Consider the following 21,914-nt stretch of genomic DNA (forward strand, 5'->3'; position numbering starts at 1 on the left):
CCTAACTCGTGCATAGACACTGTCAGGTAGCTATCTGAATCTGAAGATGAATCCCACCTGGAACACTTGGACGTGGTTGTTCTCGGGCTTTTTTTCCCTACCTACTTTACGTTTTCAGGCTTAGGGTAAGAGTCATCCAAAGTGCTTAAGGTTCTGCATTTCCCCATCTCTCCTTTGAGTGCTGAAGTCAGTTCCCTCATCTTCTCTCTCACTTGTCGTGACAGGTCAGGGGAACTTTTGTGCCTGAATCATTAGGTGACTGAAGTTTCTTACTAGACAACAAATACACTTTGATGCTTGTGCAGCCCCGAGGTAAAAACGATGATGGACTTAATAGCCAGGGAAAAGGATGCTCGAATAAAACTCATTACTTCACAAAGCCCTCAGAACAGTGAAATTGTAACCATACCTGTTCTTCAGAGCCAAACCAGACCGTGAATGTAAATTGCTAGAACACACTGTAAAAATACTCGTTGTTAACTCGGTGGACAGCCATATATACAAATTTAAAATACCTCATAAGGAACTCAGTGTGTGAGGTTATTGCATGTGATGCCATTCTATAAATACAAAAGAAGAAATGTTTCAAAAGCCATTAATCATAGTAATAAGTAGAAAGCTGCTGCAGTGGAAGAAGCCAATTTGCTGGCCTTCGAATATTTCATTTGCAACAGCTTGAATCCACTTCTGATCAATCCAGGAAAACTGTCCCTGGGTTATAAGCAGGCTGCACGGAGACTCTGGGTTTACGACTGAGAGAAAATCCTCCTGGGCTGTCCCACAGCCCAAGGCCCGGGACTGACTCAGAGAGTATATCTTCGGTTAAGTCCATCCAGTGATCCAAACCAAGATCCAATGATCACGAAAATTCTGGGTTCCCATTTCTAATGCAGGCTGCCTGGCACAACTGCGCCGCAGTGGCCTCCCTGACTGCCTGCCAGGACTTGGCACCGCCGGAGATGGCACAGCCCTGCAGCTTGCCAGCGCCAAGACTTCAGGGCATCACAGGACTGTGGCAAATCCTAATTCCATAGTAATTCCCAGGCTGGCTTTCTGGCTTCCCAGGCTCCTTGCCCTGGAGCTCAGATGTACTGGGATACCTCCCAGGGACTGTCACTCCCAGGGCAGTTTGCATGAGCATTCCCCCAGGGCTCAGAGAAAAGGGGAATTTTTGTCAGGCTCATTGCTAACCAAGCAGACTACTTCGTGGTTTGTCTTTTTCTGGCTCAAAAGAAGTATAAGAATTTTCAGTTCACAAGAAGTTTTAAAATGTTGGCTTTAGACTCAATCGGATGAAAGTCAAATTTCGAAAAGCAAAGTTCCTTCTCAACTGGAACACTAGCTTTTCAACCAGCTCCAATGAATACTATGAACATTAAAACCCTGACTTTTAATTTACAGTTGAATTCCAGAACAGAAGAACACAAGGTCTGTCTGCTTACACGATCCCCATATTATTGACAACTACAAAAACACGATGTTTGTAACCACTTCACATATAGCCTGAGACGTATTAAACAATGATTTCATTTGAAGAGGTTTGTTAACATTATGAATATTATTATTGTTGGTCACAAGAGGCTTGGTCTTGTTCCAGTCTTGAAATAATTACTTTTACACTGCAAAACTGGTTTATGAATTACAACATTAAATCAAAATGTACAGTAGTCACGTTACTTCTTGGGAGGTTTTATTGTGTAGTTATTACTCTGCACGCTAAATGGATTTTAACAATCCTGTACTATCCACAAAACAATTCTGAATAAACTTTAGGTTTGTGAAAGAGCCCTTCTCCCTCCTAAATTCTTGTCAAATACCCAGATGGTAAATTTAGATAGAAGCCCATGCTTCTATCTGTTGTTGATAAGCATTCCTCTTTCTAGTCAGAGTGAGCAAATCGTGTATCTGTAGCCGATTTGTTTCAAGTTAGTGTTTCTTTATTTTTTTTTATATAGCTGCAGTTTCTGTAAAAGTCATATGTAATGAAAGAAAATTGTGCTTTTTTCCCTCTCCAGTTCTCGGAAGACATTTTAGGGAGAAGGATAATTGCTAGTGAGAGCTCAGCCCAGTAATGCAGTTTACAGTGAACGTGAGTTGCAAGGAGATAAACAAGGATGGAAATACATGGAGATCTACCCACTTTCAGGAACTAGAAAAATATTCCGGTGAATTGTTGCTTTCCCAGATGTGTATCATTTACAGAGATGAGACTTCACTGAGATTTTGGGCTTGTATGCTTAAGCCCCTTAAGCTGTTTTGAAACTCTAAACCTGGAAGTTATGTTTGCTTCCATTTTTTTCCCCTTCTTTTTCCCTCTCTTCATTTTTCTCCCCTTATTTCTGTCTGCCTTTTTAGCTTGTTCTGTCAGCAAGGAAAGCCAAACATAAAAAAAAAAAAATAGGCCTGAAACTCTGTCATTTGTCTTCACACGAAGCAGTGAGTGGTCCCATTTATTTAAGTTGCAGCCTTTGAGGAGAGAAAAAGATGGCAGGAAAACTGGTAGTTTCTTCTGCAGCTTTAAAATTCTAGTGACCCACAGGGTAAATGCTAATTTTTGTTGAAAAACTATTTCATGCTATGTGATAGGGTCATATTTTTGATTTACAAGTGAGTAGTTTGGAGTTTTAGTTTAAAGATATTCTAGTGAATTTTCACTGATGCTAGAGATGGAGACCAATGTGTAAACATAAGGGAAGTGAAGTAATTTAACCTTCTCGTAAAATACAAGCCTTTTAGATTAAATTTCTTTGCCAAGCTGCTGATAACTGATAGTGCAGTAATGTGCACAATCACACACAGAACATCATTGGCCTATAAATTATACAGTATATATGCAGTGGCCTATAAATTAAACAGTGTAGTGATTTATTGGATTTTATTGAAAAAATTATGAATGTAACTAGAATGTAACTAGAATTAAATACCAGAGTGTAATTCTGGTGACACATCAGTGCTAATGCACTCCCAGATGGTTGCTAACACACTTTCATTAGGAAAAAGGTTGCCCTTGTGATTGCTCCATGAATTGCCCATTTCTTATACCAAGTGCATACCAGAAGAGCTGGTGTTGGCCCCAGGGCACGTTGTCTTGAGTTATACAGTCATAGAATCGTTTTGGTTGGAAGAGACCTTTAAGATCATCAAGTCCAACCATTAACCAAGCACTGACAATTACCACCAAACCATGTCCCTAAGCACCACATCTACACATCTTTTAAATACCTCCAGGGATGGCGACGCAACCACTTCCCTGGGCAGCCTGTTCCAGTGCTTGACAACCCGTTCAGTGAAGAAGTTTCTCTTAATACCCAGACTAAACCTCCCATGGTGCAACTTGAGGCCATTTCCTCTTGTCCTGTCACTGTTACTTGGGAGAAGAGACCAATCCCCAGATCTCTACAACCTCCTCTCAGGTAGTTGTAGAGAGCGAGAAGGTCTCCCCTCAGCCTCCTTTTCTCCAGGCTAAACAACCCCAGTTCCCTTAGCTGCTCCTCATAAGACTTGTTCTCCAGCTTTGTCGCCCTTCTCTGAGTCTCACCTTGCCCTGGAGCTACTGTTGGATTGCTGCTGCTCCTTCCCAGGTGGTGTCCCATCAGGCAGCAGCAGCTCCAGCAGCTCCGTCTGACCACAGGCAGAGGGCATGAGGAAGAGTGGAGGAGGGGGTCCTCCTCTAGATGCTTATTGATACCCTTCCTATGAAAAACTGCTCCTCCAGGCCCTCGGCACGGCACAGTTGACAGGTTTGAGCTAGTCATCTGGAGTCCAGTTTCCCATCTTGGGCTTCACAGAGTGGGACAGTGCGGGAGCGTTACGTGGGTGTGCACGGGGTGCAGTTCCTCTCAGCTTGCACCACCTGGTGCAAGCACAAGATGGGTGTTTGTGCGGGGGGAACACAGGCTGCTTTGTGTCTGCTCCCGAGGAATAAAGCGCTAACTTCCTCTCCGCTGGTACGAGCAACACTCGGGCAACTGTGCTACTTGAGAGCTATAAGAGTGTCATGCTCTTCTAGTGCATTAGATCTCGTATAAAGCGGTTTCAGACATCTAGGAAATCACAGCGATCGAGTTCTTTCTAAATAGGATTTCTTTTGTCTAAGAAGATTTATGTCACTGTTGTGAAAAAAGCATCTCCATGAGTGAGGTGGCACTTCATTCTTCATGGGCATTAAGTACTATTTCCCTTAGTTCTATTACAAGCTGGTGAGAAACTATCAACATATTTTGATAGGTAGCATTAAATACTTAAAAAAAAAAAAAAGTATGTTAGTTCGGAACAAAGGACTTTTGCAGTATTATCCCTAAATTCTTATTCCTTAGTTTCTAGGTTTTGTTTATAGCGCTTTATGTATTTGATTTACTTGTCTGTCATCTTTTCTCTCTCTTCTTTTTGGGAAATGGACTTAAACTGTAACTTGTAATGATGGAATGAACATTTGGCCAGAATAAGAAAAGTGCTAATTCCCTGAGGAAGAAGTGTGCTGCCAGTATCACTCTTGGCCCTGGCTCAGCAGCCACAGAGGCAAGTCTTTTCCAGATTTGGAGTTAGCTCTCTGTGGAAGCTGGATTCATGTGCTATTAGAAAGGTCAAACAAAACAAGACCTTCATGCTTGCTTGAAGCTTTTTCACCTGAAGATGTCAACTGTTTTTACACCTGATAAGTACGGTAGCCCCTGCTTTCTGGAATGAAAAGAATCAAGACACTGAGACTACTAAGGACTTTCTGAAAGTCAAAGTGAGATTTAAAGGCTGATCCCATAGCTCAGCTCCCAGGTGGGCTTCCCCTCACTTAACTGCAGATGCCTGAAGGGCAGACATCTGAACTAATTGTCATGGACTCCCAGTGGAGTGAGGTAGGCACTTCAATTTATGTCACCTATTTTAGATGTCGACTGGGAATGACATAAATCGTCCACCAGATGTGTCTGTTTCATCCCATGGACTAGGGGAGCCTAGGGTGATAAGCCGAGATGGAGATTGTAGATGTTTACATTTAGGTGAGACTAATCCATTACTGCCATAAGGACCAAGCTGGCTTCCCTCCCATAACAGGGTGGATTTGGAAATTTTTTTCCTGCCTCATCTGATGTGACATCAGACGGCTTGAGTCACTAGTTCCAGGCGTTGTGGCAGAGAAGTAGAGAAGTCACTTCTCCCCAGTTTCATAACTGTGTGCTGTCTGCAACTGTGTACCTAGTTTCCTTTGTTTAAGAGCAATTAATGTTGAGAAAGCACCAAGTTCGTAGAGTAATGCTGGGAAAACAAAACCCGGCTTCATTAATGATCAGTGCAGTAAAATTCAATTACCTACTCATTTCCCAGCTGTTGTGTTGGAAGCAACTAAATTTTAGCTGAAACATTGTTCATTCTTCTTTGCTGTTCTCAACAACAGATGATAAATAGGAGAGCAGGAGTGAAGGTTTTTACTGTAATCTACATTTGCAGGTGTAAAAGCATACATTACAGCCTCTTAAAGCGGTGTAAGGAACAACCACAAATGGAATAATGGAAAACATTAAAAAAAAAAAAATTGCAAGGAAGCAGTACCTCGTACAATAGAAATGATGTAAAATGAATTACTGAAAAATTTCTGGTTTATATTGTTTTTTTCTTAATTGAGTAGCCTTGGAGTAAACGTGCAGGAAATTAACTGTTTTGCTTTGTATCACCTCTCAAGAGGAGCTCACCTGGGAAGGTTTACACTTCCCAAAGTGAGCTGCATGCATTCCTTGTGTACCCATTATCAGGTAAATGAAGGAGGAAGGAAATTTGGAAGGAACACCAGGCAGGGATCATAAATGAATGTGAATAAGGAAGGAATGTGAAAGGGGAGAAGGTAGTCAGAACTGCCCTGAAAGATCCATATGTTAATCCTAGTCGCTAAGTGGCTTAAAAGAGGGAGGGATGATTATAGCTCAGTTGGTTACTGCTCCTTGCAGCCCAGGGGTGTGCTCCAAATCCTGTGCAATTCGAAGTCAGATAGACTCCTTGGCCACCAAAAATACAGTGTAAGCCAGCTTTCCAGTCACAGCTACAATAACTCGCTTTCAAAATCCAGAAAGCTTTTGTTTTACGGTCTGGCCTTAGAAAACACTTCTGTAACTAACAGCTAGTTCTAAATTTTGTTACTAGGTACACAAAAATCTTGAACTATACTAATAAATTTCTAATAGCTGCAACTTACCAGATTGTTTGAGATTTTATAAATGAAAATACTTTAAAAATATTTTCTCCCTCTTTTTTTTAGTAAACTTGAATTTTCCTGGGTTGACACCCATGCTGCCCTGAATTAAGTTTCCTTGTCATCATAAAAAGTTCTACTACTTTCTCTGCTTGTGTGTTCTTTATGTTCAATCTTAGCTGCATCAGTGTAAGAACCTGCCCCTATTGCAAAGGTGTTTCCATGCGTGCTCTTCTTTTCCCTCGGTATCCTGCTCCCAACTAGACAACCTCCTGCTTTCCTTTGTGCCAGCTCTGGCACTCCTCTCCTCCCTCAGAGAGCTGATTCAGCCTCCTAAATGAGAAGAAAACCGGGTGTATTAGTTAGCGAGCAGCAGGGAGGCAAGAGGGGAGGGAGGCGGTGGCAGCGGGGGGTGAGGAGGGTTACAGGAGCTGGACTCTCCATTTTAATGGCAATGAATTGTTAGGTCAGACAAGTTCAACCTGCAAAACCTCCCCTTTAGTCCTTCCCCTCTCTGGCTTCTCCCTCTGGGACATTCCTCACCTTCCTGGCTTTATGGTTTTCTCCCTTTTCCTAAACTACTCTGTTCCCTCCAAATTTCACATCTCTCCCTTTGCTAGTCTTTTCCTGCTGTACCTTCTAGTTCGGGGTTTCTGGTCTCCCCCGTACTATTCTTTTCACTTTGGGGTGCTTATTGAAACATGCCCCCACCGTGTTTTAATCCTGATGTTTAGCATTTCCTTTTGCCTTGACTATTTTCAGAAGATATACCTAAAAAGGTGATGGTGATGCTGTAGAGCTTGAGGGTAGAAATATTATAAGCCTCTCCCCAATCTTGTTTGCCTGCTTTCTGTTGCTTTCTGTGGTCGAATGCCATATCTGCAGAGCAGAGAATGAACAACGTTTGGAATTAGAGCATATGATATATGCAGAGTTCTCAGGTTGAAACCATCCCCTTGAAATAAATAAAAAGCAGAACAGGCACTCAGACCCTTTTTTTAAAAAAAAACCCACCTTCTTTTTTTCCCCTCTGCATGCTTGGAGATCCTGATGATTTGAAATATTTGATACATAAGGTTTCTTTCTGTTGGGTGCTGCTTTTCAACACATGCTCTGCAACTCCTCAAATATCTACCCTGCCTCGTTTTCCTGGAAGGGGAGTAGCACGGATTGTTCACCCGAGAGACAAAAATGGACTTTATGGGTAAATGCAGATATTGTATTCTTTGTCCACACCAAATTAACTGAAAATTACCTCTCTGTCCATGGGAACTCTTAGAAGATGATTTCCTCTGCAGTAGGAATTAAGATCCATGGAAGATCCATAACTGGAAGCTCGTTGGGTACAGTACATCATGATCAGAGCATGCAAAAACGTTGGCTCAACTCACTTATCTTTCCAGCATGTATTTTGAGTTATTTTACAAATTGTTCCCAAAAAAACCCTTTTCTTTTTCCCCGGAAGGACTATGTTACCTTTGTTTACAGATAATGCAATGTGCTTGTAACACGTTTGCCTAGATTGTAGGTTGGAAACAGTAAAACTCATTAATTTCATATACGTCATGCAGCACTAGAATAAGGCCACTTCCTCAGAGAACAACCGAGAGTAAGCAGGGGAGTTACTGTGCTAACAAAGATTTGTGCAAAGCATTGAAAAATGATTAAAAAGATGGAAGAGGGCTCAGGAAATCATCTAGCCTGTCCCTTGCCTCACTCTGCTGAGGTCATGCCTAACCGAGGGAGGTTTATGTATTTTTAAACACTTCCATTGATGGAGATGCCATAGTCTCCCCAGGCAAGTCACACAGAAGTCACTACTAATTATAACACAGCAGAATGCAATTTTCCTTCAGAATTTGTTGCGTCTTCTACAGTTTGTGTAAATAGGGATTCACAAAATAACGAACAGGCCGTGAAATAGCGTTTCGCTTTCCAAAGCCTAAGTGTTGGAGAACGGTGAGCCAGCCCTCCCGAACCACGCGTTACAAAAACATGAATTAGAAAGTTAGTTCCGTTGGCTCCCCTCTCCTTAACCCCCTGGTCCTCCCTTGCGGGGCCGGGGCCGGGGCCGCCCCGCCGAGCTCCCGCTGCTGCTGGGACGCTTTGCCCCGGGGTCGAGGGACGGCACCGCTGCAGCGCCCGCTCCGGGGCCGGCGGGGGCTCGGGCCAGCGCCTTCACGGGACAGCTCGCCCGGCAGGCCCCGAGCCGGCGTCGGCGACCGCCCGCACGGCCCGAGGCGGGGCTGGGAGCCGGGCTGATAGCCCGCCACCCTCCTCCTCTCCCCTCCGGGCTCTGGTAGCTCCCCGGAGGGCTCCCTCCACTGCCCGGGTCGGCCCGCAGGTGCGAGTAGGCTGAGCGGGCGAGCGTCCCCAGCCGCGGGGGAGTCACCGGCGCAGGGCGGGAGGACCGAAACCGTCGCCCCTCCTCCTGCTGCCGCCCGGCTCCGCCGAGGGGCTGCCGGTTCCCGCGGCGGGGCGGGGTGGAGGCAGGAGTGGAGAGGAGGGGGGACGGGGAGGGGACGGGCGGGAGCCCCCGCGCTGTCGCCGTCTGAGGGCAGAGCACAGCGCCCAGCGCCTCCGCCGCACCGTGTGGAGAGAGCGGCCCCGCCGCCCGCGGCCATGGGGGACTCGGTGTTCAGCGAGAAGCCGGCGCTGCGCTACGCGGTGAGTGGCGGGGCGGGAAGGAGCTCCGCGGCCGCGGGGCTACAGGGGCTGGCGTCCCCCGCCGCCCCCACGTGTGCTGGGAGGGGTGGGTCCGTCCGTCTGTCTCTCTGTCTGTCTGTCCGTCCGTCCGTCCGTCCGTGTGTGCGCACAGGCGCGGAAGCCGCCCCGCGGGGGTGAGGAGCGGGGGCTGGGGGAGGCTGGTGGCGGTCCTGCCCCGGCGGGGACCCGCGGAACCGGCGGCTACCCCTCTGCTTTCCCACGTGGGAGTTTCGCGCTTTGCTGCAGATGACATGAAAATATTTCTCTCTCTCTCTCTCTCTATATATATATGTATATGTTTAAAAGATATTAATAAAGAGCACCGATGAGGTGCCGGGCGCGGGGCAGAGCGTGGCGGTGCAACCCCTCCTCGGGAGCCGGCGGGGGGGTCCCGGCGGGGTCCCGGGAGCCTGGTGTAGCGCTGCCTCCCACCCTTCTCCCCGGCTGGGCGAGCCCCCAACACCAGAAGTGCCTTCGGCAACTGGTTCCGGCACCGCTCCCGCTGCATTTGAGATAATAACACCCTATTTTATTATTTCCTTCGCAAGAGGTTGTGCTGTTGAGAAGCCACTTCCTTTCTACCAGCCTTATTAGGAGCATTTTCTCGGTTGCTCGGGCAGGAGAAAAAAAAAAAAAGAAAAGCCGCATAAAAACAGCTGGCTGCCTCCTCTCCTGAAGTCGTAAATAAGTGCTTAGCACGAGTAATAGCATGCGAGGTCTGATGCTGCTCTCGCTTACGCTCGTGTAAATAACGACTCATTTTATTGCTGTTGATGAAGTTATGCGGGAGCTGCCGGTCAGAGCAGGCAGGCTCTGCTGCTCCCGATGTGCGTATCACCTGTGGAACACGCTGCCATGTGCTTTTCTCCCTCCGTTCACTTCGATTCCTTCGCTATCGGCTATTACATTCAGTGGCTTTTTATGCCTTTTTGAAAATTTTATGTGAAAGGTTTAGAGTAGAAAAAGTTGTTAGTTTTTTGGGGGGTAATGGCTGTCTTTGTAAATAGCTCCATACCCCCGCAACTGCAGGTGTTAGTACATTCAGCTGCTATCGTAACACTGTAGCTTTTCGAGGCAACGTCACATTGTCTAAACCAGTCATATAGAAGCAATAACTTTTGTATCACAGATGAGAAGCGATAGTGATTTCTCCGGACAATTAATTAGCATGCATCAAATGAATCGGAACCTCTTCTTTTAATAGGGTTATTGCACCAGTTTGTATTTAGACACATAGGAGACAGAGCAGTGACCGTTGCATCACATGCTACCTCCATGAAACTTTTATTACTTCCTGCGATTGTGCCTGTCAGTCTACCATTAACCACTAGTTACAATTGTTTCTGTCAATTGGCTATCAGTCCATTTTCTTGCCGGTGGCCAGCTGCAGATAGTGCATTAAGTTCAGGCTCAGCAGGCATGCAAAGAAAAAGGCAGGATGGCCAGTCGCCACAGATGACCATTGCCACTGTTGCAAAACCACTGCTCTTTGATTGCTGTATATTGCAGCAAAGGGGAAACTGTGCACCTCAGAATAATATTTTTAAATATTTTTTTACTATTTTAAGATATATTTTAATAATGAAGTTGTGTAATAAAACTCATAGATACATCTAGGAGTTAAGCGACTTTTGCAGGTGATGCTACTGGCTTTTTTTTTTTTTTTTTTTTTTTTAGAGAATATGGATCTGGATGCTGTGCATTATCCATGCATACGCTTAATGTGACGTCTATGAATAGCCTAATTGAAAACAAATGCTTGTTGACCTGAAGATAAGCTAAGACTTTGGAGCTAAGGATTGAGGCCTTAGTAATTACTGCTTAAATGTAACTTAGTACCGTTCTTGTTAACTTCAAATAAGTGTGTGGTGTAAATACAAATCAGGTTCTTAGATTGTTTTGATAACTGTAAAGTAAAAATTATACAGTGTTATAGGATTTAATAGCAAGTACTGTATTGGCAGAAGAAATTATAGTGATTTCTGTGGTGGGCTTTTCTGCTTTTCAGGACTGATAATTAAAGTTTCATGATGTTCATAGAAGTGCATAAGGAAGCAGCTACATTAGCATCTTGGTTCGGATCAGCAGGGTGCTTTTGAAGGGGATCTCCTGACCTTCCCCACTTGTGTGCCTTGGTTCATGTCTGGGAGCAGTCCTGGAGCACGGGAACCAGTGTTTGTTCAGGTGATGCTGAACTGGGGGGATGTGCTCCTGGTGCTGCTCAGCACCTGCAGGGTATTCGGGCCTCAGGACCAAGCTAGAGCAAGCTTGAGTGTAAACATCTGAAATTCATATGATTTGGACATCGGGTCTTCTGGAGCAGCTCCTTCGCTCTGCAGTGCGCTGCTGCCAGTGCAACATGGCAACGTAGCCATAAATCCACATGGATGCCATTGCGATTCTGAAGCTTCATAGTGTATTTGCAAGCATAGCTTATACAAATGAAGACTTTAATTTAGGACTGTAGCATCTGTGGGAATGATCACATTACCTGTAGTGCGTTTGATCCAGCGTACATTAAGTGCGAGTGGGATGACCGATAATTATGTCACTGTTACACTTTGAACTCACCATTGGTGCTGACTCACCAAAAAGCTTCAGTAGGCAAAGAGATAGTTTTAACCAGCTGAAACTTTTTTTTTCAGTGAGAAGTAAGTTAAAAGAAATCAGCCAGCTGAAAATGAATGAAAATACCTTACTGAAGGGGATTAAGTAAAAAAAAAAAAAAAAAGGGGGGGGGGAGAAAAGAAAGAGGTTTACACTTGCATTGAGTCGCAGAAATGATTCTTTTCTTCCTGCTAATATCTTTTCACCAGCCCAGAGACCTCCCTTTCTGATATTTACATCTCTGTAGTATTTTTATGAAAACTTGTAGAAAGTTAAATAATATCTCATCCTCACTGTATGTTGCTGGGCCAAGCTGTACCCTTTAATTTTTAGACGTAGGTTAGTTTTACCTGCCCACTAATCATCCTGCTGAATTTACTCTGATTTGCAAGCTATTTTTGGTATTGTGGTATTTATAACCGATACTAAGAACTCTAAGTGTTCCAGGAACATTTTTCAAACAATTTCATTGTTTGGGATGGTCACCTTCCTGAATTAGGATTTCTTCCAGTTGGTTCCTAAATTCACATGGGTTTTCTTTTTCATCTTAGTAGCAGTTACAGGAGGAATTAAAAGCTGCTTCATGTATTTTGGCTAAAATATCAGAAAGCAATGTTATGCTTACTTTATTTTAAGAGATCCATTGGTAACTTGAAATGTAGTTTTTTACATATGTGAAGAAAAGACTCAAAATAGCTTTGGGTGTTGCACAACCAACTGGCCCCTCAGTGGTCCGAAGCGGGAAGCTTGAAGTATGATCTAGTTTGGATATAGCCTTTTTAATCTTGGTCTAGCATCTTTAATCTTTTTTTTGTCTTGAAACATTTACCAGAAGGGATTTCCCTGAAGGGAAAGGACGTTTGCCCTGATGAGGAAACTCTGGCTGTCTTTAATCAGGGAATAGGAGAAAATGGTGAGGAACTGGGATTTGGAAGTGGCTGCCATGACCTGTGGGGTACTGTCGGGGATTCATCCGAAGAGAAGATGTGAGACTCTTCCTTGGGACCAAAAACTAATGGCAGGCAGAGCAGAGGGGATATGTGGGTCCCTGGAGGACACAACTATGAGTTGGTTTAAGCCTCTGAATCTGTAACTGATACTAAGGTCACCTCCAATTCAGATGTCAGAGTGTATTTTGGGAAAAGACGGATTTTTTTCCCTGCCTCCAGCAGTATTTGGGGCATTGTCTTGTCTTGTGGGTTGGCTCAGCCTATGTCCAGCTTTGCTGGTGTGATAGGCAGACTTGCTGCTCGCTCTTACCATCTTAAATTCGTCGTGGAAGGATGGAGGAGACAAAGGAAACCGTTTGCAAGGGAAACTATGACACTGGTGAACCGCAGAATGCATTCTGGAGCACAGGGGGAACTGAAAGGAGAATAATAGACACTTTCCTCCAGTATTCAGTTGTAGTAATGCTAGTTGTTACTTGTAACAAAATTAAATTACAGAATAATTCAAAGCGGAATAGTGAGATTGGTTGTGACACTGTAAAACTGTAAAAATCTCTTCTTGAGGAGGATCCAAGCACTGACATCCTCCTGTGGGCTTACTTGCATTTTGCAAGAATCCACTTCTAAAGACAGTTGCTCACCTTTCTGATTTTAAGACACGTTGCCTGATGACTCAAGCCTTCAGCCTCTCGCAGATTTTTAACAACAAAATTACGTGCCGCAAATGGACCGCATTTATTATAGTAATCGTAGTAAAGCCTACAAGTGACTTATCTTACAGGAGTAATAAGCGTGCTGCCTTCACCTAGACCGTTTGTCTGGTTTCTCTCTCTTCCCAACGGGCTCACCAGCAAGAAAAGTAGCACAGGAGCAGACCAGGTCGGTGCATATCCAGATCAACTGTAATGTACTTTTTCAGTCAGGTTTGGCGAGGTGAGGACAGGTGGTGGGATTCAGGCAGTGCTCAACATGAGCGTAAGTTCTTGCCCACCAGGCTCTGTAATTTAAACGTCTCTGCTCCATAGGAGGCAGCTGCGTATTTTCTCATATTTGAAGTACTCAAAGGCAGGGCTAACTAGTTCAAAAGAATTAAATCACTCTGTAGGTGGTGTTTTCTAATTAGGCAGTTGTGAAGAATGCTTCCAACTTGATCAGATAACAAGCTACAGAAGAGGCAGTTAGCAGTAGGGGAATGGTTAAATGTCAAATTTCTGGCATCCGACTCTCAGATTTTATTCATCAGAGACGTACGCTGACCTCATGCGTGTTGGACGTTTTGCTGAAGGAATATGATTTCCGATCGCTATTGAGCCCAGTCCTTCATTCTTCATTCGGCTGAAATTCCCAGTGCTGGCAATGATACATGCTTACACTTTTGCAACATTTGAAAGTGCTTCTATTGCTAATCTCTAAAGAGCATATATAAATATAGGAAACGAGCACTATTTGTCGCTCAATAGTGAACACCAAGGCCAAGCTTTGATTGGGATTGATGGAATCTGAAGTGAATCCAGACGGCTTTTATCCGCTGTGCAAAGCGGCCGTGAGTTAACGCCGAAGAGCCGGGATGAGGGGAAGAGAGGAAGCGAAGAGCTCTTGTGTGTGTCACAGGCTTTTAAGTAGTTGCAGGAAGTAGATTTCAATTCAGATCAGGTCATATTTTTTACAGTGCTTGAACTCTTAATGTATTCCTGGGGCTCTCCACACACGCATGAGTATTAATGTCCTTTCTCTCGTGTACAGGAGAAAAGATGGGGGCAGATGCATGCTGAGTTTGGCAGGGCTCGCTAGGTCAGGTGCAGAGCCATGCTGATGGCGTCTTATTAATCTGCCCGCAGATACTGGCCAGGAATAGACGTGACCTAAAGTATGGAGAAAGTGGCCACCCTGTGCATAGACAGCAGGAGGTAAAGCTTCCCTTTCATTCGATTTCTCTGCCTGTCTTTACATAGTACAACCTACCTCACTGCAGCGCAGTTACAGTTCTTGCAGTAGCACTTACAAGGATGCTGTTTAATAAAACTCCACGGGAGCGGAGATTCAGGGTGTTTATTCAGAGAAGCACACGATCGTTCAGCTGTGATGTGGCGAAATGCTTCCCCCGTACAATGTATGCTGATTGCGCTTCTCCAAGAGGGGATTTAATCAACCAGCAATAGTCCTTCGTAAAGCTGCTGGATGGATGAGGTTTTGTGCTCGCAGTGCTGAGGAAGTCTTGCCTGAGCAGTGAGGTCACACGTGGCCAAAATCAGCAACCTGTGCCTGGCAGGAAGGTTAGCCATGTAGATGAAGTTCAAGATGAGAACTGAGGATTTTTGTCTCTGTCATGTCCTGTCTTGGTGATTTTTTTTGAGCAGGGTGCTCATCCGGTCCTTTTCTATTATTTATTTTTTCTGCAGAAATGCTTCTCTTATTAAAAGAACCGTCCAGTGGAAAAACATGCCAACCTTTAGGAGATATTCAGACATGGAGGTGGTGTGATACAGAACGGCCTTTAAGTAAAAACCTTGGCCTCTGTGTGGTCAGTACTCCCCTTGAAGGCTGGTGGTTTGTGTTTTGGTTCTGTTTCCCAGATCCTTTTTGAAATTTGGAGGTGGATTTTTACATTTCTTTCAGCCTGAAGAGCGAAGTGGCGTAAATGGAGGATGATTGAGGTCACAGATATATTTAGATAGTTGGTTCTACTTTCATTTATCTTCAGTTGCTAATCAGTTACCTTTTATACCCAAGTGTCTTTGCATGGTACTGCGAAGGAGGAGGTTTCTTCCTTGTGATGCTTGTTTCTGTTGACATCAAAATAGCATTTTTGCTGGCCACAGCTCTTCAAAGCTTAATTTTTCTTTGGCATTTACATGCTAAATAAATAACACCTAAGAAAAAGTGTTTTACGTGACGTGCTTACAGGGTCTTTTGAACACTTCCTAACTTCTTTCATTTGTCTAAGTATCTCTGTCACTCACCGAGTAGCATACCCGTGCAAGGGCTGTTTGCTGCTCTTGTTCTAATGGAATACCTGTACCTGCAGCAAAAATCCAGCTGAACTCTCAGTGGCTTGGAAAATCTGTACTCAGAGTTCAAATTTCACACAATTGCTGCCTTTCTATATTTGAGAATACGAAAGCCATTTCACTCCGTGCAGTGAAATGGCTTTTTCTTGTCTAGGGAATAAAGGAGGTGTGCGTGCATTGTATTGCTTACAAAAAGAATCTGACAGCCTTTCTGTAGCAAGCCTTGGCTGACGAATCCACGTGCTTCATGTTCGGTTTCTCTAAAGGGGTGTCAAATCTTAATGCTCCCTTGGGAGATGCCTGAGTCTCATTGGGCACGGCTGACTCAAAAAGAAAAATAAGTAATGTTTTTCGTTCTAATGATTACTATCTAAGTGTCATCGTCGGTGCACAGTTAAAAGGATTTCCGAAATATATAGTCTACTAAATCAAAAAGTGTTAGGAATTGCTAATGGGGAATTGAATATTACAATGGTACTGAAGCAGACGGCAGTGGTGTTCAGTTGCTAAAGGCAAAGTAAGTAAAGCTTGGGTTTGGTCAGGCTTCGGTGCCCTCAGGTACGCAGGAAGAGTCAGTGCTGATCATAACTACCTGTAAGATAGTCTGCTGTTATTTCATACTTGGATGCTTTACATTTTTGAAGCAGGTGAATGAGTCTTTGGAGACCATCACACAATCACAGACTGGTAGGGGTTGGCAGGGACCTCTGGAGATCATCTAGTCCAACCCCCCTACCAGAGCAGGGTCACCCAGAGCAGGTTGCACAGGAACGCGTCCAGGCGGGTTTGGAATGTCTCCAGAGATGGAGACTCCACCACCTCTCTGGGCAGCCTGTGCCAGTGCTCTGCCACCCTCAAAGTAAAGAAGTTCCTCCTCATGTTGAGGTGGAACTTCCTATGGTCAAGTTTATGCCCATTACCTCTTGTCCTGTTGCCGGGCACCACTGAAAAGAGCCTGGCCCCATCCTCCCGACACCCACCCTTTAAGAATTTATAAGTGTTGATAAGGTTCCCGCTCAGTTGTCTTTTTTCCAGACTAAAAAGCTGTTTGATATTTCATCACAGAATCAGATTGTTTACTTTTAAATAACATCGTATATTTTTGTGCATTACTTTATTTGAATCTGATTATCCATCACCTCTGCTACACTGCCAGGAAAGTAGATAATCCCATGATTTTACTACTGCTATTACGCTGTGTAATTCCACTAGATTAGAGCCAGTCTTCACTGGTTTTGTTTACTGTAGATGATCAAGTTTTTTGAAATCAAGCATCTTGAATGGCTAAGTATGTCTGTAGATACCTGGTGTGTAGCACCCAAACGTTGGCCTGAGGGTCTGTATCTCCTGAAACTCACAGTTATTTTCTTTCAATGTTGATCGGGGTATAATATTTGCAAAGGTTTATGTATTCATAAAGTTGATTGCATTGTCTGGGTTGTCAGATTTGATTTGGAGACTTAAATTAGGTCGTGTTTAATGTTGATTATTTTCTCCTTCTGCCTGTCAGTTTGTAAAAGTTCCTGTTAAGCTCATCTATACGTGACTTGGCATATGGATTCAGTATCCTTGCAGGCTGAAATTCTCATTTGAGTAGATTACTGTATTTTTTCCAGTCTGGTCCTATTAATAAATATCCTGAGGCTTGCAAAGCACTTTGTTGTTTAAACACAAGCTGTGGAAAAGAATCTGAAGATAATCGTTGGAGAGATGGATTTTAAGCTTGCTTAAAAACTTATACTTTCCAGGTGGTTTCTTGAATGAGCATAGTATATAGTGCTATCTGTGTGAAAACTAAACCAAAACGAACACCGAACCCACAAACAAACTGTGTAGGAAGAAAACCTTTGGTACTTGCAGCCCAGTCCTGTTCTTGCTGAAATACGTCCCGTCTCTTGAAGCAGATGTTGAGTCCAGCTTTGTGCAGAGGCCACACCCTCTGTTTCCCTTGGCAAATTGTCTCACATTCCAGCGACCCTCTGGGCAAAACATCCTTTAATTGGTACTGTGGCCTTAAATGTTTCCTTTTTTCCTCTGTGGTAAATTGTCCGTGTCCTATATCATTGCAGGCTGTCATTAATATTTGCATACTGTGAGTATGTACCCCTTTACTGTCAGCTTTGTAGCTGCACATGTCGAATGCTGGAAATATTCCCCGGTTCTATGCAAGTTACCTTAAATAAAAGCGAGTGATTGATTTATTTTAGTGCATGGTATGGTACTGAGGAACTTGTGGCAGAACGTTGGAGATTTTGTTTGCAAGCAGAGCTCTCTATGAGTAACTGGGGAACCCCCTGATGAGCTGGTGGCTTCCTCTCCCAGATGCCTGTTTCTGTTTCTTTTCACGTGGGTGCTTTCGCACTCGGGTTCATAGCCCTTTCCAGCATCTAAGCACATCTGGACAAATGGTAGAAACAGGTGGTAGGAAAGAAAGAACACGACTTGGCTTTTTACTGGAGGGTGGATGTCTTTCAGAGTTGCAGCCGCTGAATCTACTTCTTGTGCTGTCTGCAGCGTCTTGCAAAGGTTAGGGGTAGGAGCAACGACCAGGGGGGGTTTGTTTCAACCCATGAGAAGGAAACATGAACCTCAGGAGCTATTCTTCTAGTGAGGGATGCGAGACGTTCGGGTCTTGAGAAGATGTACGTATCTTGATGACATATTTTCACTGGAGATCTGTCTGACGTACACCTGCATAGCTCTCAGCATCATTTGGTGGACAAGCAGCTCATCTTAACGCTTCTGTTCCGCTCAGCAGTTAGGAGATGACCCTTTTTAGTAGGGAGCTGCTGACCCGTGTCCTTGTAACCTCAGAGCAGGATTGCCGTGGTGCTCTGTGTCTGGGGCCGCTGTTGGAGGAACACCGGAGACTGCTGCTAGCGGGGGTGCAGCACCATGGAAGAGCTGAGCGTTGCATCCCTCGCTTCCACTTGCGGGTGATGTACAGAAGCCTTAAATTATCGAGAAGCAAATGGCAAAAGATTTCACCTACTCCCATGCGATGTCACACGAGTCAATCCTGTTCTTGGCACGTCCCGGCAGTTTTGGATTTAAAGCCACTGGGTTTTCCTGAGAAGGTTCACAGTCCCTCTTCTTCAGCAGAAAGTGAACTCCTCCTGCTCAGTTTGATGAGCTTCAGGGCACATAATTTTTTTCTTTTGGGCAAGGATTTTTGCCGGTGCATCGTTGTGGCAGGTGGCTGGTTCCGGGCTGCTTTGGTTTCATGCAGCTGGGTGAGCCCGCATTGGGTGTTCTGGCTGGAAGAAATTAAGTTGTTAGTGATGGGCTTCATTTTCAGAGGTAATGAGGAGCATCTGTACAAATTCCTTTATAAATATTTATGGCTTTTTTTTTTTTTTTAATGTCCTTGTCCTGAAATGTATTCAAGAGGTCTGATTTAGATTGATGTAAATCTGAAATTCAGTCTAAGGCCACAGGAAAACAGACTAATTAAATGCAAAGTTGAAAACTTTACTGCCCCCTTACCTGTCCTCTTCCAGAATGCATCTGCATTTTAGTCAGGATTTTCCATGCACGACTGCACAGCCCGTGTGAAGCAATGTCGAATTCTATATTTATGGAAATTTAAGATAATAACAGTGTTGTAACAGGGCGGAGTTAATCTCTGTCAGAATCACAGAGGAGAAAAGGGGTAAAAAAGAGCAGACACTGCAGTCCTTCTCTGTAATTGTACATTAGTCTGTCAAATAATTTTGTTACTAAATTTAACAAGGAGACTGTGAGTTCCTTGCATTTATTTACAGAAGAGATGCTCTTGTCCTTTCTGGTTGCTGATCAGCCGATGATTTGCCTTCTGGCTAATGATTGTTCTGGGGCAAATTCTCCCTGCTGTGAGTTCTCTGATGGAGAACAGTTGTCCCAGTACAGTCAATTCATGGCATCGGAAGTGGTCCTTGCAAATCTTTAATTATTTGATAGCGCTGTAGTCTTTGAAAGCATTCCTTGATATGAGAAATCTGGGAGTCTCCATTTATTGAGTCTTTCTGCATGAGTTTGGAGAATTTGTTTGTTGTCAGTGATGCTGAACGGAATCATATATTTTACTTCTGGAAAGGGTACGTAACGGCTAGAGAGTATTTAAATCTTTCAATGCTGGAACAGCATTTTGGGCTATAAATTACAGTTGTCATGGTGTGCCTACTAGACTGTAAATTAGACTGAACAGGAGTCAAGATTGTGGCCCTTCCTGCAGTGGTGTGACTTTGAGTTTTCCCATAGCGTGTGTCACACCATTTTGTATCGCTTTTCATTTATGCATTTTCATCATCCATTTCAAGTAATCTACTTCTGTATTTGCTTTGGTGCAGGCCTTCTCAAACCCAGGTAAGCAAGACGTATTTTTGTGCCTTTAAATATGTTACAGTGGCATTCAGGCTTCTTCTGTGAAGTGATGGGGGAACAAAATGAAACTTGGGATTCTCAAGTTTACTGTCTTTCAATGATTTCTAGGTGTGCACGGCTGAATTTGAAAAGATGCCTTTGCTAGGAGCCAGTCCTGTACATTTAGCCAGCTGAAGCCTCGGGCTGTTTCTTTTTTTTCTTTCTCACGCGGTGCTACCAATCCAAAATACCCAGTAATTGTTACGGTGCAGCAAAATTCTTCTAATGCTGTTGCAACTCCTATTTCTCTCTGCAGGGCTGAAAAAGATGAAGGGCAGTATTTCTGTCCCTAGACTAAATAGAGAGTAGTTGAAATGCACAGAGCACACATCTGATGAGTAGCAAACTGCTGGTTTTTGTTTTGTGGTTTTTTGTTTTTTTTTTTTCTTTTTTCTGTCTCTTGAGCATAACCCCAAAGTGTTTGGCAAGAAATATTGCTGCTAGGAAGCCTTTTCAGTTATTATCTATGACTATAAATATGGTACCTGTTACCTTAACTTGCATGTAACATTAAGCAGAGTTTACTTATCTCTTACTTTTGGCTTATTTTGTACCAGTTGTTTAAATCACTTGCCCTGTATGTAGAATTCATGCCTGAAAAAGGAATTCCCAGTGGAGAAACATCATTGAATTCCTTTCTTTAGTAACATGTTCCCGAGGATGGTTTTTTGTTTATTGCTTTTTTAAAAGTTCTCTTAAATTCTATCTCTTGCAAAAAAGTGAGAAAATGAACCATTGTGAAATACAGATGCTCTGTGGATCATCCACAACACTGTCATAAAAACTCCGTGCAGTGCACATTATCAGGCCAACTGATCCTGTAGGTGGAACTGATTCCACCTATTCTGGTGGAATATTGTCACTTTTTAATTGGTTTTCTAGTCTTTACTGCATCTTTGGTGTTAAAATGAATATAATGCAATTGGCCATCGATAACTTTTTACTTCAATGTGTGAGGTTCTGCAAATTACAACATCCCTTTCACTATAAGTCAGGAATTAGAAGGGTTTTCCACTTCTCCCAGGTTGTGTGTGTGCATGTTCATATTTATTTTGCTAACACACATTCTCCGATATAGGTTTGTTGGAGTGGAGATCTTCGTGCTGTTCTCCTTTGTTAATTACATTACATTTAACTTTGCTGGTGTCATTTTGTGAGGTGGGGCTTTGGTTTGAACCCTTCATCGCATTGCGTGTGTTAGTCTTGTGTTTGAGACACTTGTATATTTGATCTCTTATGGAACACTGTTCCTCTCTTAAAGGCTAGGCTAAGTCAAAGTTTCATTTTATACAGATGAATGTTTTGTTTACCGTATGTATTACAAAGGCTTTCTCTGAAGTTTTCTGAAATGCTGCAGTTCTGCTCACGCTGAGGTCTGGAGTGAAAAAAACTTCATCTCCACTGAAGGCAGATTTCAGTCGTTGCTTCTGAAAATCCCAGCATTTGCATGCCTGCTTGAAAAGGGTGAGGATGGTTTCAGTGTTTTCAGAATTGCCTATGTGGTCTTTGTTTGAAATAAGTTTTTTTCCCATTTCCTTTCTCCATTTCCATTTATACGTGGCTTCTTTTCTGCTGCATCATTCCGTGTGTGTAGCCCCCCAGCAAAAAAAAAATCTTATGTAGTACCTCTTTCTTCCACGCAGGCATCTGAATCATCTGTGAGAAATTATGGTTAACTTGTACCTCTGAGGTTTGTTTTAGATTCTGTGAAGCTCAGGGGATTTCTGAATCTGGGTTTTTCTTTGGTAATTTTTTTTTTTGCAAGTAGTCAGCCAGTAACTTGCATCTTATAATGAAAAGTCAAGTTGTGGACTAATCAGGTCATTTTCCTTCCCTAGCGTGCCTTGTATACTGTTATGTCCTATATAATTATTACGGTTGAAAACATGGGATTTTGTCAAACACCTTTTATCAGTATTTTTAGTTCTCAGGAATTCTGTAATTCTCCTTTGATCAGAAGAAGTTTGAATCCTATTTCTGTTCTTGGTTCATTAAAACAGCAAGTCCTATAAATTTCCTTTAAAAATTGTTGACAATGCGTACTGCAAAACTTTGGAGTTGTTT

At 43.5% G+C, this 21,914-nt stretch overlaps 1 protein-coding gene across 4 annotated transcripts in view; it reads left to right on the forward strand.

Moving 5' to 3' along the window:
• The window catches only part of ARHGAP6 (Rho GTPase activating protein 6), a 344,815-nt gene that overhangs the window by 164,888 nt on the left and 158,013 nt on the right, over positions 1 to 21,914 (forward strand). Inside the window, exon 1 of one of the 4 annotated variants that reach the window (XM_074606578.1) lies at positions 8,716 to 8,845. The exons of 2 other annotated variants lie outside the window; for them this stretch is intronic. In XM_074606578.1, the coding sequence (XP_074462679.1) occupies positions 8,801 to 8,845 (45 nt within the window). In that variant the 5' untranslated portion in view covers positions 8,716 to 8,800. Of the gene's footprint in view, positions 1 to 8,715; positions 8,846 to 21,914 lie in introns of those variants that run through there. One more of the 4 variants, XM_074606561.1, reaches the window with a different exon arrangement.

The sequence above is a fragment of the Larus michahellis genome, chromosome 1, assembly GCF_964199755.1.
Source record: "Larus michahellis chromosome 1, bLarMic1.1, whole genome shotgun sequence".
NCBI lineage: Eukaryota > Metazoa > Chordata > Aves > Charadriiformes > Laridae > Larus > Larus michahellis.